The sequence below is a fragment of the Nelusetta ayraudi genome, unplaced genomic scaffold, assembly GCF_046127955.1.
Source record: "Nelusetta ayraudi isolate G7.1 ecotype Tasmania unplaced genomic scaffold, CSIRO-AGI_Nayr_v1 ptg000008l, whole genome shotgun sequence".
In the NCBI taxonomy this organism is placed as follows: Eukaryota; Metazoa; Chordata; class Actinopteri; order Tetraodontiformes; family Monacanthidae; genus Nelusetta; species Nelusetta ayraudi.
In genome coordinates, this window is record NW_027466058.1 from 4,320,995 (window position 1) to 4,338,993 (window position 17,999).

Here is a 17,999-nt window from a genome sequence, read left to right on the forward strand (position 1 = left end):
CTCTTCTTGCGTCTGTGGATGACTTGTTGCTTTAAACGAGGCTCAGTCTCACATGAGAGTGCAGGGCAGGCAACCAGGGTTGTGTGGTCTTATTTCAGGCTAGCCAGGTGCGCTGTGTCAATAATAGTAGTGCCATCCTCCCATTACAAGTCAGTGGAGTGAAATAATGCGTGTGAAATTGTAATTTTACGATTAAAAAAAAAAAATGCTGCCGCTTTAAGATTCTCAGACTCAGTCACAACTTCTTTTTTTTTTTATGAGGCGGATCATAAAAATCAGTTGTACCAGTCATCAGGATGTGGCGCATCACTTCAGGAAGTTGATGGAGGAAGAGAAACCATGAAATGACATCATCACTATTTTCCCTCGGCTTTGTTTGGCGTCTCTCTCTTGGCCCCTCCCACTCCCTCGCCTGCTCGGTCATAAAGCAGCCGGGCGGCGTGTTCGCGTGCACCAGTTGAACTCGCAGATGCGCGCGCGCGGACAACAGGTGCACTGTTTAACCTCGGCCTCGCCGCTACCTCGAGCGCTGCTGGCCGGATAATAATGCTCGCAGGGCGCCGCTCTTCGCTTCGCGCAGCATCTCCTCCGCTGCACTCTGGACACTTTTCTACACGCTGATCACTTCCTGCCATACATTCAGAGAGAGACAGACAGACAGACAGAAAAAAAAAAAAAAAAAAAAAAAATGCCTTTTCCTCCGATCAGCCTCCACCAGCGGATCTCCTCTCCGGGCAGGGACCTCTTCGGGAAGAAGAAATCCAGCGGACTGCCTCCTCAGACCGGGAGAGAGAAGGCAGGCTCGGATAAGGAGAAACACACCATCTCATGGACGTCTGCAAATCTAAGGAACTTGGGGCGCAAACCCCAGCAAGAGAAGAGCAAAAGTCCCACTCAGACGGAAACGCAGGGCAAATGCTCCTGGTTGGCGGTGCCCAAATCTCAGGAACCTGAAGGAGTCCGGCGGTCGAGCTCCATGGACTCGAGCAGACAGCTGCACCACCACCAATACGGCAAAGCGGACGGTAAGAAGGAGATTCAGTTCACGCTCAGCCTCACCCCCGAAGCCATACTGGTCATCCAGAAGAGAAACCTCGAGAAGCAGATGCTGGCGAAGCAGCAGAAGTGCTGCGCCTCGGCGGACTTTCGCAACCGGCGCGTTTTCCCGTCCAAGAAGACGCACGGCGCCGCCAAGGGCGGCGCGCCGGCGGCGGCGGCGGCGGCCAAGGCGGAGAGCGGCGAGCAGGACATCACCGCCATCGTCAAGATCTCGCTGTTGAACGACCAGCACAAGTACGACGACGTAGAGTACGAGGAGGAGGACGGCGACGTGGACGAGACGGTTGTGAGGAAGTGCAAAGAGTGGCTCAAGGGGGTCGAGAACGCCGCCGCTCTGGGGAAAGTGGACAAAGTTTCTGCGCTGCCGCAGCTCAAAGGCTGCTGACAGCTGCCCGGTGACATTTCATCTTCCGGGAGCAAAGGGTATCCGAGACCCAAGTCTTGAAAACACAAACAAACATTAAAATGCTTGCAAAAATGAGGAGAGAAAAGCCATTTGTCTCTTATGGAATGCCATGTTTTGGGGATTTATTATTTTTTTTTTCCCAATTCACCTTTTCGAAGATCGTTTATAGACACGCACACATGTCATTGGAAATTATTGAAACCTTTGCTTTCACACTGTTCGCCTAGAAAATACAAGCCTGAAGCTCCTTTTGCTTCCCAGGGACTTCGCTTTTGCCAGTTTGATGCCTGATCAATGGTTTGTTTTGGGGTCTTTTTTTGAAGTAAAAATAATAATAATAATAATAACCCCTTAAAATTCTTGTCCTTTGCACGTGGGTTTTGTTGTCAGCGGGGCGCCTGTGGGCTGGCAGAGGGCTGTGCGTAAAAAAAAAAAAAAAAAAGGCACGCAAAGAAGCCTTCCTTTGTGCTGCGGAACAATAAGCTGCTAAACAACAAGGCGCCCAGTGCTGAAACCAAACAGGACTCTTTATGTTCCCTCTAATGAGAGGGCTTATGTCCGTTTATCACCGACAGTACAGTATTTAATATTTACTAAATATTTGTACTGTCAAATGATTTCTCAGCTGTTGATTTTATGCCATTTGAAGTAAAAACATGCTTTTCTTTATTACGCAAGTGTCACTGACCCCTTCATTTTTCTCTTCCCCCCACACAAGCTGATTTGTGGTGTGCCTCTGAAATAATTATGTTACATAATCCAGATTTGGTGTCATTGTAGATTTTCTTTTACAATTCTCCCAGCTGTGTCTTAAAGGCTCTTTGTTGCCACTGTGGCTACCTGGGGCTATTTGGGCATTAGTGGCCTAAGCTACTTAGGTTTCCTGTTAAGCAGGGTTGACCAGTGTGCAGGTGCACGGTCCCCCCATGACATTACGTCCAATCTGTTGTACATTTGTCACATCCGGTAGAATCGTGCATGGAGCTCACGCTGTAGATAGTGTGATCGTCGCCAGGATTGTATTTGCGCCTCTTGATCGTAAAAACAAGATAAGGGACATTTCAAGGAAATTCAAGGCGCAAGTTGTTGGGGCCAAATAAACTTCATGGACACTTTTAGAGTGTGTGCATGTGCGTGTACAGTGCGAGCTGGAGTGCAGTTAAACTCGTCTGCGCCGTTTTCCGTAGCTTGGAAACCAGATTACCATTCACTGCGGTATGCCCTAAAGTTCGGATTGTAACGTTTAAGACATGACAGTATAGAGAAGTGAGAGGAGCCTGAGGTCCAGCGACTACTAAGACTCCAAGTCTGCTTTTTGCTTTTTGTTCACGTATATGTACATTTCACAGCAGTAGCACCCTAAATTAAAATTTGTATTCAAATAGTTTTCTCAACCTTTCAGATGCACTTTTAAGATTTACTCACTAGCTCATACATTATTGAGGGCCAGGTTGTCGTGGATGAACCACTTCATCACTAATTCATCAAATGTCAAAAACCCTTCTCTTTTACAGGCTCTTTTACAGGATATTCTTGATTATCTGCAAACAACAATAAAAGCTGCCACAATGAAGCACTTTGGTCTTTTCCACACAACAGTTTATTGTGACATGATACACAGCCCAGTGTGTACAGTGTGTACCAAGAGCCGCTTGGTCCTCTGTGGCCTCTCTTGTGATACTATCTGCTGGCTCGGCGGCCCAAAGTTGTGTAATCCTCCCCTATTGTGTCAAATCAATTGTGGCCTTGTTTATGCACCTCTCTGTGATGTTCGCTGCTGGCCGACAGAAGCTCGGACTGTTCAGGCTGGAGTACAGAACTGTATTACAATGCAACAGGCGGCAGGGCCACCAGGCAAAGGAAGAATTTGAAGGAGCAGGAACTGGCAGGAGTCGAGGTGGTAGGCTTGGTTACGCGTGGAAACACTTTACCCCAAATAGTGCTTCAAGGTCTTTTTCATTTGGAGTTGTGAACTCCACCCCCTGCGGCCGCTCTCCTCTCCAGCTCTACCTTCACATCCTCTGCCAGAAAGAAAACTGTCCCTGTCGTTCATCAGACCTTTTGCCATTTCCTCGATTTCTTTTTCAACCAAAACACCTGCCCCTGGGCTTCTGCCGGCATAGCATAGCAGCAGCGTTATCCTCCCCTGCGATCTGTGACGACAGGCCGAGCAGATGGGTGCTGCCAGTCGCCCTGTCAGCAGCACTTTGCACACTGCAGCATGAGCAAAAAAAAAGGGGAAAAAAGCAGCGGGTCAGCTTGCGCCACCGCAGAGCCATCACTGTGGCAACGGAACTGATAAATCTCTTGTTCCCACCAGGTTTTTGGTGGGCAGAGGACAAAGCAGACACTTCCTGGAGCGACGCAGCCCATAAACTTTACTAAATGCTCATTCGGCGATGGCCTCTCAAGTTCAAGGCGTTTCCCACTGACAGCGAGGCATCAAGATCAGGCCTAAAAAAAATCCCCCCCTTTTTCAGACAAATTCTCACGGACGCATTCAGCCTGGCATGGGCTCTTCTCATTGTTTCTTTTTTTTAAAACTGGTATCAAAGTCAGTATATTGTGGTTAGGGTGGTGGTGGGGGATCTGTTCAGCGACGCGGCATCTGTCAGGTAACTTTCATCTAGCCAGATTAAATGAAAAGTAGGAAGCTATTGTTTAAGGAAAGGATTAAAGCACATCCTAGCACTAAACAATAGCTTCCTGGTTATATTCCGGGAGAGGGGAATTAAGGTGAAGTCTTTGCATGGAAGGATGTGGGCATATTCCCCCTGTGCTTCCTGTTTTCTTTTGTTTTTTCTTTTTTTTTTCTTCTCCTGGCTGGGAATTACAAGAACACAGCATCAGGCTGCTGTGTGGGAGGTTTGGTCTTGGCAGAAAGTAAGGATTACCAAAAATGCATCCTCTCGTTTTTAATCTGCAGGCAAGATGACTGATCTGCTCCCACTCTGTCTAAATTGAAGGTGTGTATTTTATTTTTGTCTGTTTTTTTTTTTGTTTTTTTTTTCAATAAGCAGAGAATGGAGTTAAACCAGGCCCGAGTGGAGGAAGGGAATTCGAGGCTGTGGCTCAGATCCAGGCCAGGGGCCAAGGCCTGGCATCAGCCTCAGCAGGAGGAGGTTGATAAACACAGAGACAATGATATCAGACACTTTTATAGCCACCCAGAGACGGCCGCTTCCGCCATTTGAGAAATGCCTAACCAACCGTCCATCCATTTTCTATCACAGCTTTCTCCTGCACTCAGGGTCGTGGGGGTGCTGGAGCCCATCCCAGCTGTCTGGGGATGAAGGCGGGGCTACACCCTGGACAAGACGCCAGTATGTCACAGTGCCACATAGTGACAAATATCCATTTGCAACTGAATTCACAAATGATTTAGTCTACCATAATCGGTGTTGGCGATTAATCTATTACTAAGTAATCCACTACTGTAATTAAACTACTTTTTTTTAGTAACAGCATTACTGTGGCAAAACCGGTAATTATGTCAGAATTACTTTATCAAGTAACGATTCCATTACTTTTCTGATATATTTTGCCAGCTAGAAATATTATCCACTATTCAATAATTATCCACAAAATGTCTGAAATTTAGAAAAACAACCCAAAACAACAATGTCGCGGATTAATGACGCAGCTGTGCAGGCAACATCATTGATATGCAACGACGTAACCAAAACAAGCATGGCAGCGGCAAAAGAAAAAACAGCGATCGCGTTTTTAACTGGAAATACAAACATAATTTTGAGTTAATCTCGCCTAAATCAAAGAATATCGTGGTTCATTGTACGTTATGTGCAGGAGACAAGACATTCTCAACTGTTACTTTATCTTCTTTTTTTTTTTAACCAAAGTGATTAGTAATTATTTGTAATTGATTTCTGAAAAATAGTTAAAGAAGTAATTAGATTACTTTTTAAAGATGTAATCAGTTGTTGGATTACTTTTATGGAGTAATCCCAACAACACTCACCATAATAGCGCACTCTACATGTCTTGGGTGTGTGAGAGGGAGTCATAGTAGCTCGATGGAGCTCGATGGAGCACACACAGACACAAGGAGAAGATAGGAACTCATAATTGAATAGTCATAATTGGACCCGTGACCTTCTTGAAAAGAACCATCATATTGCCCAGAAGAGAAAATACTCCACTCACTGATGAGTTTTAGATTAGATCAGTGCCCGAATCACAAAAGTGATAATATTGTTCAGCACAGCTTCTCCGCTTGGGTTCTTTAAATGCGATCCTGTCAACACTCTCATGCCCTCTGTTTCGAGAGGAGTCTGGCGACTACCATGTCTGTTTCAGCGGCCCGTTCACGTTGTTTAGCCTCTAGCGCCATCCACTGGTCGACTGTAGATAGTGCTGGTGACTAATTGTGCACCGTCTTTCGCACGCCCTCTACCGACAGTCCAGGAGTGCTAAAATCATGCAGAGGAAGGTGACGCGTCGAAAGAATTGGCACGCAAAAGAGGGGATTGAATTAAATATTTTATTTATAATTTATCAATCGCATCAAATTTTCATCAGATGCAGAGTTCAGACTGTTCATACGGCAAATATTTCTGTTATAGTGAGACCTCATAAGTGAACTTGCAGAAACAAGAGAAGAATGTGATGGTTTTTTTTTTAATGCTCGCATACATTTAGATAACAAGTTATTTGCGTGCACAATGACATTGTAGTTGTGTTCAGTTGTGTTAAAGTACTGTTGCATGTTTCATATGAGGTTGTCCTGGGGTGTTTGCCTTCCATTCTCTTGGGGGCAGTGTTGGAACATTTTAGTGGGATGAAGTTGAGCCTTTGTTGTTGGGGAAAGCTTTATCGTAAACTTGTTGAGCTACACTTCGGGTTCATTGAGTTCTTGAGTCGGATTTGCACACAGACTGGATGTATCCTTTCTGTGGCAGTTTGCTGCTTGACTGGATTGAATAGAGAGTCATTCAAACCGCAGGCTTCCTCTTTAACTGTGACACCTTCATTTCTTTCTTCTTTTTTTGACTCAGCTGTCGACAAGCTAAATGAATAATGCAAAATCAGATAGTGGCTACTTACACAAGATCCTGTGAATTAACATGTTTTAAACTAACTGGTACAGTTTCAATAATCACGCATCGCAAAAGCACTAGATCATTTTGAGTGTCCACAGTCATCGCATTTAATTGAATATTATACATAGGCACACGTAAAACAACAACGCACACAGGTACAAAATTAAATCCCAATTAAAGCTTATCTTAATGTCAACATTTCTTTACATTTAGTGCAAAAGCTGTGTGAATTCTCAGAGGGTTTTTGTTCTTTCTTAACAAATGCAGTTTCCTGTTATTGTGTGGGGTTCTCCTTGAACCTCTGCGGTGATTGACTTTGATTTTGACTGTCTTGTCTCTGCTGTGACGGGGTGTGAAAAGAGCAATAAGATTTAGGGAGTGCATACTTGGGGGCGGCTGAGGGGGTGTCTCACATGAGAGAGATCCTGTCTTATCTCCCCCACCTGTAAAAGCTGAGCCTCTTGAGGGGGACGTAATTGCCCTCTCTAATGACTTGCACTTGGTGGGTGGGGGGTAAAGAAGGCGCAATAAAGGCCCCTGGAAGCCTCCTCTTTCCCCCTCAAACTGCTGAGCAAATGAAAAACGGCCACTGTTGTCCGCCGGGCTGAGATGGACGGGCTCCGTCACAGACACGGAGGTGAGGCAGGACCAAAGCAGGCGGCCAGGAACACCTGCTGGGGCCTAATTGGTCCTTGCTGCAGTTAATGGCTTCCTGTGGCTGCATGTTTACTTCTCATTTGTTCTGTATGCTCCGTTTCCCAGCCCCTCCAGCAAGGTCATCTCACTTTAAAATCCCCATTCCCACAACTCCGTGTCTCCCACTTTCCGTCTGTCTGCCGCCGTCTCTTTTGTTCTCTCACCGAATACAAGAGATGTTGGGCTTCCTCAAAGTGCGACGCAGTGACTCATGCTTGAAGCCCCACCCCTGGATGGGTGAAGCCCTTTCAGCCTCTTTTATTGGAAGTGTGGTTCAACCATTCGTCACCAGTTGCATCCGTGATAGTAATTCTTCTTTTCCATGAACATCATGTTCAAGTGTCGCTGAGTAATTTTTTAACTTCCAAGAAACTCCAGGAGGGCAGCGTTAATCAGAGTGTGTCAATAAAGTGTGCACACCGAATCAGATGCAATCAATACTTAATTGCACAGTAGAAATAAAATCATAAAATCAACTGTCACCCGTTAGAGACATTGCTATGTCTGGTGATGCCAAGAAAAAAAGAGTTCCAGACCTTTAGGAGCAGAGCAATTAAGGCTGATTGGAATCACCTTGATGGTAAACCTACAGGTGTGTCACTTCTAGGGTGATCACCTGTAAGGCATGAAGACCAAACTGGCATTTTGATTTTTTTCAGATTGTCCGGAGACTTTATCATTTTATACACTTTATCATGTCTCAAATTCTAGTCAATATATTAGTTATATCAATACATCTGAAGTTTTATGCTCTGATGTTGTGGGCCAGCAGGGAGGTCATCCCCCCACAGAAGACTCCAGTTTTTTAGGACCGAGCACTCTGCTTCTCCTTGTTTGCACTGCCTGTCTTGAGCAAACACAGTTTTCCTTTGGAAGCCTCCTTAGCACGGACCGTCCTGGAAGAGAGAGCCGATTACTCACGTAGAGGTGAGATGACCAGACACGATCCGACCCAGCAGTTGTGGGCATGGGACGGCCGCTCCAACTCCCAGTAAACATCATCTGGGGGGGGGGGGATTTTGTAATTATGTCCGCTACAGAAAGAGAAATGGCAATTGGGCCACTGGTGTCACTTCATGCCGGCACTGAGAGCAGATGTTGAGCTGTTTGGATGTTTGGTTTCTTCACATTAAACCTTTATGGTCTTGAACACAAATAGCTCCATTCACCAAGAGGGAGCAGACCGACTCGGAGAGCCTTTCAGACATTTGAGTGCTGTTGTGCTGCCACTCGTCAGTAGCAAAACTTTTATTTATTTTTTATTTTCAGGAAAGATAATAGGACTTTTTTTTTTTTTAACACTCGCTATGCTACTGTTCTGTATGCACTGATTGGCACACAAGTTGAAATAGCTTTGTTTTTTTAGGCACAATCCTCGCTGGTCACTTTTGGTGATCAGGTGTGATGCTCATTAGATCCAATTACCCAGGAGAAAGGAATTCATGCATAAAACCTGTTTACAAAAGATTTTTAAAAAACAAAACAAAAAAACAACCACTTTATTGCAACACTGTAATAAAAATGTTACTTTCATGTTCAAAATTTTAGTGGTAATGCTAATGCATCAGAATCTTTATGGGGAATCTATTGCTGAAACACAAGAATACATTTACAAAGTTCTGAAATATTTATCAGACTGCTTCATTAATTCACCCCAGCTGTACAGGTGTTTCTTTTGCATTTAATCGCACCTGTTCTTCTGCTCCTGCTGTTCTTTGCATTGCGGTGTTGTGAATGTCCAACAGATGAGTGTCGGCTAATCTCCGCCTCCTTGTTAATGTGAAAGTCTTGTTTAAAAGCAGCTTGCCGATGTCCGTATGAGGCCACAATGCTGAAATGGCTCATTGGCTTTGAGACATTAAGAAGTCTGTAAAGAAAGAAAGCAGGTGAAGCCCGAGTGAACACGTCCTCCTTCAGTGTGAATAGTCAGTGCAACACAGACAAACACCCTGTGACCACCCCCCAACTTGACATACACACGTACACGTACACATTCCCCACGTCTGTATGAAAGCCTTAAAATAAAAGCAATTAGAGCTGCAGCATGGAGAGTCAGTGGAATCACTGGTATTGTTTTAAGCAATGGACAAATGTGTCCCGGCTTTGTTGCTATTTGTGCTTTTTATGAGCTGCTATGATTTACCGAGGCAATAATATGCAATAACTCATCAATATCTCTTCAACATGTTGAATTTCACATGCATCACAGGGCCACAAAATTAGCTCATTCAAATCGTGACACTCACGGCTCTATATGAGTGCAAATATAAATTGTAGGCGGCTGACATTGTTCTTTCTGAAACTGTCGGATCTTTGTAAGGTTTTCCAGACTGAATCGACTGCAAAGATCGCGTGAGCTTTTTTTCTCAGCTGTTTGAATGAATGAATGAATTTGTTTCGAACTCGTTTAAAATAAAATATGTAACTATCTGCACATACAAAAGAAACAAACAACAAATAATAATGCAAATAACAAAAATAAAGAAAAAACAAAAACATAAAATGCCGCACAAAGTTCAAAAAAGGAGTAGGAAGAAGTAGGAAACTTTTTAAATTTGTACCTATTCTCGAGTTAGTAGCAAAATATTGCCAAAAATTGCCAAAGATATCCATCTATATACATGCTACATAAGCACCCATATAAATATATAACATACATACACTCCATAAATATCTTTATATACATATATTTCTAAAAATAAAAATATACTACATACATATCCTTAATATAATATGAAATATTAGAATAACATAAATATAGAATAACACAATATGACCTAATATAACATGTAATAGTATAATGTATATGCATATAGTTCGCAGATATCCATATAAATACATATATCCACAACATACTACATAACTATCCCCATAAATATATATATATATATATATTATATACTAAGTTAATTGCAATATAACAATCAACAGTAATTTCACTAGTTTCATATATGTGAGGACACTATGGTGAGGTTGCTGAGTTCTTTACTTGTTGCACCATCCCAATAGCAGCGGCTGCTCGGGGAGCCCCCTCCTGGAGCCAGTTTGCATCCAGGAGACAAAGTGTGTTGTCACCAGAGTGTGCAGTGTTGTCGGGTGTGAGCTGCGCCACACCAGGGCTACAACTCAGTAGTAGCAACCCATTAAGAATATATTAACAAGCCAGGATTTTGCATGTAGGCCACACATTGCAGCAGGGAGCACGTAAACCACAGCATTAGAGGAGTTTTTAAGGTAAATGTGCATCTACAACTAAAATAAAGTTTCCCTTGATACTTTTTTTTTTGTCTGACTAACCGTTTTGTTTCGTTTTTTCTGTGTTTGTGTAGGTGACTCGTAGGGAGCCCGGCTTCGCTTGAGAGGGGAACTGAGCCAGTTGATCGTTGGTGGAGTTTAGTGTCAAATCCACAGGGGGCAGTCATCACACTTTCAAAAGCAGTCGCACAACCCTCTCCTCAAAGCAACACACAATACACAGGCAGAGGGGCTGAATACACATTCAGTAAGATGAACTCAGCTACCAGGGGATCACTTTGGGCTTATCTTGCCTTTTACTTTCAGACAAACTATTTATGGAAAGATATATACATGTGTGTGCCTGGTTTGGTGCATGTGCCATTATTGTCTTGTTTGTATGTGCTTGTGTGTGTTGTTTTTTTGTGTTAACGTCTTCTCCAATGATTTTGTCCTCAGACTACCAGGCTGGTATACACACTCTAGGCAGAGTGATGTTTGTTTGAATCCAGGTTTACATTTGCACCAGCTGTTCTATTAGTTTCCATCTGAAAATGTGACCTCAGTTAACAGTGGCTGTGTCATAATAAGGCTAAAAAACTTTAATCTCGCTCACGATAAGTTTTGGTGACGTGAAAGTGAGGTGAGGACACAGGGTTTCTTGTGCCACTCAGATTTTGAGGAGCACATCCTGACTCATTTTTCTCTCACCCCTGCGGCAAAATGTGTCTGGGCAAACAGAGAGCAGTCCGGCTGCAGGAGGAGCAGGAGAAAGCAAACAGCAGTCAGACGGGTCTGGTCAGAGCCAGCGGACCTCCGGGGGCATCTGCCACCACAACTCTGATACATGGGCCACTGGTGTCACAGGTGGGATTCTCCAACTGGACCATCAGACTGACATGGTTGGGATGTATCACTACACATCTGTTGAACGTGCGTTGGAACTCTAGCAACGTAAAATCCCTATAATGTTATCATATATAATGTGAGTTAAAGACTACTCTTTAAATTATAATAATTACATTAATTACACTTAAAACGTTAAAGTTCAGTCGTTCAAAACTTCCCCAAAGAATGTCACAAAAGAAATTAATAAAGAACAACTGAAACAGTGAGGAAAATACATTCTTAACAAATAATAGTTTGCTTGATGGATCTTGAGCTCAACAATCACAAATAACTATTACTACTATAATGTTTAGGCCTCTGTTTTGAGAAGTATGTGCTGCTTGGACTACATTAGATTCACACAACGCTGCAAAATGATTTTGGGAATTCATATTTTCAGAGGCATTTCATTTGAATTATTATTATTGATTAAGAATGTTTAAACGCAGACCCGTGTCTGTGGTTTGCATGAGTTTCACCTGCATGCGGAGACAGTAGGCGAGGGGAACCACGTAACAGGAAGTGTGCTGGTGAGACAGTTCGCACTGGCTGAGGTGTTGGGGGAGGACGCGGAGGCGCTAAAAGGGACACTGAGCCTGTGGGAAATGACACTGGCTGTGACACCCCCTGACTTTCACTCCACAGTTAACTCTGCTCGTATACAAGGGGGTGTCTCTTTTTAAATCACAATATATGATTGATGGACGAGGAAGTGATGGATGAATGTAATATGTGCCACCCAGAGATGAAAGCTCCCACACTTGCTACTTTGCCCTGGCTCCACGTTGACTTTCCAGGGGAACTTTCAAAGCCAGATTTCGTGCGTTGAAAATTTATGTTGTGCTTTTTTTTTTTTTTTTTTTTTAAGCCAGACAGTGAACAGCAGCAAAGCATCAACATATCAGAGAATCTCTAAAATTCCTAAAACAAGAAAAGCAGAGGAAGAAAAGATAACAAAATGTGTTAAAGTGTGTTACCTGAGCGAAAAAGAGGGAAAGACACAATGTACTGACAAAATATGTTTTTCACTCTTTCAACTGAGTTTGGTTTTTGTACCGAAGAGACGAGAGCAAAGAGAGAGAGTCTCTAAAAAGAGAGGTTTGTTTTTCTCTGCGAGCTGTGAACTCTGCTCCAGACTGTTGGATGGGGAGACCGACTGACTCTGTGCTGGCAGTAGGAGCAAGCCAATCATGAATTGGTTAGTAACACAAGCCAGCCACAACACAACACCGTACACGTCTCTGTAAGGTAGCACGTAGCCGCCACTCACAATCTGACTTTAAAGTTTGTTTGTTGTTTTTGCCACTGGAAGCCTCCATGGTAACAGCTGCTGGTCATCAGCATACAGAGGTTATTTGTTACATATCGGTTGGATACTTGTCAGCGCGTGCATTTAACTAACTGAGTACAAAGTGAGAGATTTTCAACGTATTTCATTTAACCTGTTCAACAGGTTGGTCAATCTGAAAATATGCATTAGCAGAAACGTTTTTGTTTGTTTGTTTGTTTGTTAAATTACTTTCAAGTGAGCAACATCTGCAATACACATAAGAATGAACTATTTTAGAGAATGACTATTTTGGAAATACTCTTCACATAAAGATACTCTTAAGTGTAGTAAATAACAGCTTTCAATGAGTCATTCTTCCAGGTATACCATTTTACTCCAATTACTTTTCTCAGTTTTCAATTTAACCACATACCTTCCTGTTACTGACTGATCTTTGTTTAATATAAATTAACCAAACATTTGCAAATCAGAAGGAAATTGTATAGTTGATGTGGCATTAAAATTAGAATACAATTACGTACATTTTATTAAAATGCAAAAGCAGTCAAAGTGTGGTTTTAAAAATATGGCTGAGCTTAATTGTTAAGTTTAAACTGTTTAAGACCTTTTCCAAAGCAAATCTGAATGGGACAACCATGAAGAAAAAAAATATTGTAAACCTCTTTTTCAGTAGCAAGTCTTTAAATGACAAATTTGACCAGAGCTGTCATTAAAAAAAGATGAGGGAATCATTGTGCTCAAGAGCAGCCGTGGTTGAATGCGTTGCTGCAGGTGTGGCTTTGATCTGAAGTGTCAATATTTACAGGTCGCCGCAATAAAGTTATTCAAAAACGCTGCCATCCTGTAGCCCTCGGTGATATAGCCTCTCCCAGCCAATCGCCGAGAGGCCCGCAGAGATCAAAGAGAAGAAGGGCCAACCATCTCTGCCTGGCCCAACCATCCTCTTCAGGATATAAAATTGTCTCCAGCCTCTCCACACATCCCGACATGAACACTTTTCTTTAGAGGCACACGAGGAAGTTCTGGAGCGCATTTCATTTCGATCCATTTTGTCAAAAGAGTCCGTGATTATTTTTTTTTTCCCCCTAAGCCCTGGAGCTATTGGAAAGGATGGCCGCAGGCGAGTGTCCCGGGAAGGCCAGTGAGTACCGGGTGGATCATCTCCTCAGCGCCGTGGAGAGCGAACTGCTGGCCGGCAGCGAGAAGGGCGACCCCACGGAGAAGGAGCTGAAGGTGTCGCTGGACGAGAACGAGCTGTGGCAAAAGTTTAAGAATCTTACGAATGAAATGATCGTCACGAAAAATGGAAGGTGAGGTCCATAGATAGATAGATAGATAGATAGATAGATAGATAGATAGATTTTTATTTTTCACCGATAGGTGCCTAATTTCTATTTCCCACCGATAGGCGCATGTTTCCTGTGCTCAAAGCAAACGTGTCCGGCCTGGACCCGAACGCCATGTATTCCATTTTGCTTGACTTCGTGTCGACGGACAACCACAGGTGGAAGTACGTGAACGGGGAGTGGGTTCCGGGAGGAAAACCCGAACCCCAGACGCCCAGCTGCGTGTACATCCACCCGGATTCCCCAAACTTCGGTGCGCACTGGATGAAAGCCGCCGTCTCGTTCAGCAAAGTCAAACTCACCAATAAACTCAACGGAGGAGGACAGGTGGGTGGGTAGAGGGGAGCAGCGTCCGCGAGTCTCCAGATGTGGACAGTTTTCAGCTATTTTCAACCCCCTTTTCTGTCCAGATCATGTTAAATTCCCTTCACAAGTACGAGCCGCGTATCCACATAGTTCGGGTCGGGGGCCCAAGGAGGATGATCACCAGCCACTCCTTCCCAGAGACGCAGTTCATTGCGGTGACAGCGTATCAGAACGAAGAGGTTGGCAGTGCAGTGTTTTTGATCAGGAACAATTGCAGTAGATTTCATTTATCTATTAAGAGAATAGAAAGTGCGTAAAATTGCCGTGCGTAAAACGCGTGTCCAATTTTACGCACAGCACAACGCATTCTATTTCAATGATGCAACATCAATCCTGACCACTTTTCCAATGTTTTCACGTTTTGCCTCAGATAACTGCCCTCAAAATAAAATACAACCCGTTTGCCAAGGCCTTCCTGGATGCAAAGGAAAGGTAAGAATGGTTTTGTGGAAACGTTTAATTGCCCTCAAAACATGTTTACATGTGGAAGCAATTTGTCGAATTATTTTATTATAGAAGTGACACCAGAGACATGAGAGATGATGGCAGCGAGAACCAGCAATCGACATACTCTCAGTGTAAGAACTGATCTGTGTGGGTATATTTTGTCTGTGTGAATAATGCAATGTTACATTACTCCTGTGTTGTCCCATTACTTTCTCCGTGGAGCCAGTAGGCGGTTGGTTTATCCCAGCGGCGGCCTCTCTGTGCCCACCGTCCAGCCCTCACAGCCAGTTTGGGAGTCCCCTCTCCGTCTCACCGTCCCATGGCTGCGAGCGCTACTCCACCCTGAGGAGCCACCGCTCTGCACCCTACACCAGTCCCTATGCCCACCGGACCAACTCTCCCAGTGAGTGCCCACCTCCTCCTCCGCCTCTTCCTCCGCCTCCGCCTCCTCCTCCTCGTCCTTTTTAACCATCATACATGCACTTCCTGCCCGGCTATTAACAAGAAACTCAAACAAATGTTGGCCAGAGAGGAATGTTTTGCATTCCTTCAGCTTTTGTGTGAGTGGAGCCGCAGTGTTGTAAATGGCAGGACCTCAGACCATCATGATAGGCTTGGTCAAGATATTCACACCTTTAACTGTCATTCTTATATCAGGAAATGAAGAACCAAGAGAACAACATGGCTGAAGTGCATTATTTGATTTATATGTGTTTAAATTTCTCTGTCTATGTTGCAGTTGGTTACTCTGAGAATTCCTCAGCTTGCCTGTCCATGCTGTCCAGCCACGATAACTGGTCCAGTCTGCAGATGCCCACACACTCTAGCATGATTCCAGTGACACACAACTCCCCTTCTGGTCCCAACTCCAGGTATGTACCCTTCCCTTTTACCCTTATTGCTCTGGATTTCACCAGTCATTAATTAAAGGATTCTAATTCTGATTGTTAACTACAGCAAACTGACACATGAACATGTATGAACAGAAAAATAAGATGATAAACTTGAGCAAAAACTCCCTATAGTCACTTAAATGTACAACCACAACAGTTTCCTTAAATAAGTTTAGGATCACAATTTTAAGTGCGGAACTGAGGGGGCATGTATGAAAAGGGCCCTGTAGGATTTGAACCGTGTAAACTAACGGGTTAATAGGTATGTAACCAACTGGGTTGCAACAATATGGGCAAAAACAAAACAATGAAAAAATAAGTAGTATGTTTTTTGTGCTTAAAAAAAATTAAAAATGATGAGTATATGTATCAAACGTATGTTATATTGAATCAATTTCAAACATCATTCCCAATTGAGTTAATTTGCACATGATATGCATTCATTTCATCATATTTTCCTATTATAATTAAAGTGTGTGTTTTATTTGCTGGTTGTCAATATTACATCTAACAAACTAAAACTGCCCCTATTTTCTTTTCGACACTATTGAAACTGAGTGACGTTTCTAATCTGTCCCATGAAGTTATGAGTGCCACGTTTGCTCTCTGTTCTTCTGTGCAGTCAGTACACCAGCCTGTGGTCTGTCAGCAACTCCCCCATGACTGCCGCGTCCCAGAACGGAGGAACGGACAACAACTTGGGCTCCCAGTTTCTCCGCGGCTCCGGCGCTCACTACCACGGCCTGACTAACTCGGCTACAGCGCCCTCGTCTGGTTCTCCCATGTACGGCAGCAGCGCAGCCACAGAGGTGCACGACGCGGTTCAGTATGACTCGTCTCCGCACGGGCGACTGCCCTCTGTCTGGACTCCCGTGACACCTCCATCCCTCTGATGGAAGCAGTGCAGTGTTTGTGGAGGATGTTTAGATTGTTGTAGATTCAAGGGTGGATTCACTTCGGAGCAACCTTCCAAGAAAAGCCACGACTCAACAGAGAGTCTAACTTTTACGACTTGCAATCAAAGATCAGATCTGGGATTGCACGTTAATGTGTTCTGCCTCAAAACAAATGTTGTTGGTATTTGTCATCATCAGTTAGTCATTCCTTCCCTTTTATTTTTGTTCAGTAGAGCAGTAAGACACATTTCATTCTATGTTGACATGCTTATATTAAGCATAGCATCACAGCTTTCTCAGCAGTACAATATTGATCAAACTTTACCTTTTCTACCTTGTTTATAATGTAAATATGATTTTATACCATGCAACTAGAGAAATAAAATGAAATGTACAGGTGGATTTTGTGTTTCCTTTTGTTGACATAAATGTTATTGCGTTTGTAAAAAGTTTTGCAGAACTTATCTGCATTAACTTTATTCCTTTTACTTGTTTGTTGATTTTGTCTCTTTGCTGAGATCAGTCATCTGCTTGTAATCAGATGACTCCCCAGAAAGGAACTTTTGTTTTCCCATACCAATGTTCTGTTATTTTTCTTTTTGCCTGCCTTCCAAAATAATGACAATAATGGTCATATTATGTAAGCCTGACAAAAAGCTTTTTTCCCTTAACATGTTTTAATAAGATCAATTTTCTGGCAGCTACCAAAAAGTATTTAATGCCAGATTTGTGAAATCAAATAATTGAGTGAGTAAATGTCTTTTGCTCATAAACATGGGGAGCTTAAATTCCTAGATATTGTATCCTGGAGAAGTAAATTATTGCATTTAATTATACAAGAGTATGTTTTATATCAGATTTTACCTTAAAAGATCAACTATGTATAGCTTTGCTTGTGCAACATAAGTAACAGAGGTTGGTTAAGTCAACTCCTGTCAGGGACAGGGTATTTTACTCATACAACTGAGGAATTACATGCATGTGTATCCAAAAAGGCCTTTGGGTGTTATCTTTAGACCTGCATGTGGACGTCAGCCTGAGAAACTCCAGAGATCAACACTAAAATATGGCCCTCTCACCCAGTTCCTGTTCACACCTTCCTGACAGAAGCCGTTTTCACCTTAAGAATATTGAGTCACAGCTAGTGCCGTGCTCAGCTGAACTCTTCGAACCCTACTTTTAAATAAAGTCAGAGTTATGCGTTCGCTGAGGGAAAAATCCTTATGACCGTAATGATAAACAGAGACCCGGTTGGTGAAAACGGCAACATAGATGTTAAACGTGCACATCATCTTCAAGCCTTTTCATCTGCAGCACCCTTTGCGTGCACTGAACCCTGTAACACCATCTTGTCACAATGCCAGCCCAGACATGCATTTTGTTAATTAGGTGTGAGAAATGTATTAAGCCTTGTTTG

The 17,999-nt window shown here is 43.2% G+C and overlaps 2 protein-coding genes across 2 annotated transcripts; both read left to right on the forward strand.

The window, feature by feature from the left end:
- Positions 1-384: 384 nt before the first annotated feature.
- On the forward strand, positions 385-2,137 carry prr18 (proline rich 18). Its single transcript, XM_076018832.1, has one exon. It carries the CDS (start codon positions 689-691, stop codon positions 1,442-1,444), a length of 756 nt encoding a protein of 251 aa, XP_075874947.1. The 5' UTR covers positions 385-688; the 3' UTR covers positions 1,445-2,137.
- An 11,426-nt stretch (positions 2,138-13,563) lies between these two features.
- Positions 13,564-16,984, forward strand: tbxtb (T-box transcription factor Tb). The gene is made up of 8 exons (XM_076018833.1): positions 13,564-13,944; positions 14,043-14,307; positions 14,391-14,525; positions 14,717-14,778; positions 14,863-14,924; positions 15,020-15,196; positions 15,533-15,665; positions 16,309-16,984. Exons 1-8 carry the CDS (start codon positions 13,745-13,747, stop codon positions 16,577-16,579), a joined length of 1,305 nt encoding a protein of 434 aa, XP_075874948.1. The 5' UTR covers positions 13,564-13,744; the 3' UTR covers positions 16,580-16,984.
- Positions 16,985-17,999: the final 1,015 nt, after the last annotated feature.

Coding starts and splice junctions, on each gene's coding strand:
- tbxtb (XM_076018833.1), top strand. CDS start 13,745: ATGGCCGCAGGCGAGTGTCCCGGGAAGGCCAGTGAGTACCGGGTGGAT. Junction 14,526..14,716: donor CAGCGTATCAGAACGAAGAG/GTTGGCAGTGCA, acceptor GTTTTGCCTCAG/ATAACTGCCCTCAAAATAAA. Junction 14,925..15,019: donor GCAATCGACATACTCTCAGT/GTAAGAACTGAT, acceptor CCGTGGAGCCAG/TAGGCGGTTGGTTTATCCCA.
- prr18 (XM_076018832.1), top strand. CDS start 689: ATGCCTTTTCCTCCGATCAGCCTCCACCAGCGGATCTCCTCTCCGGGC.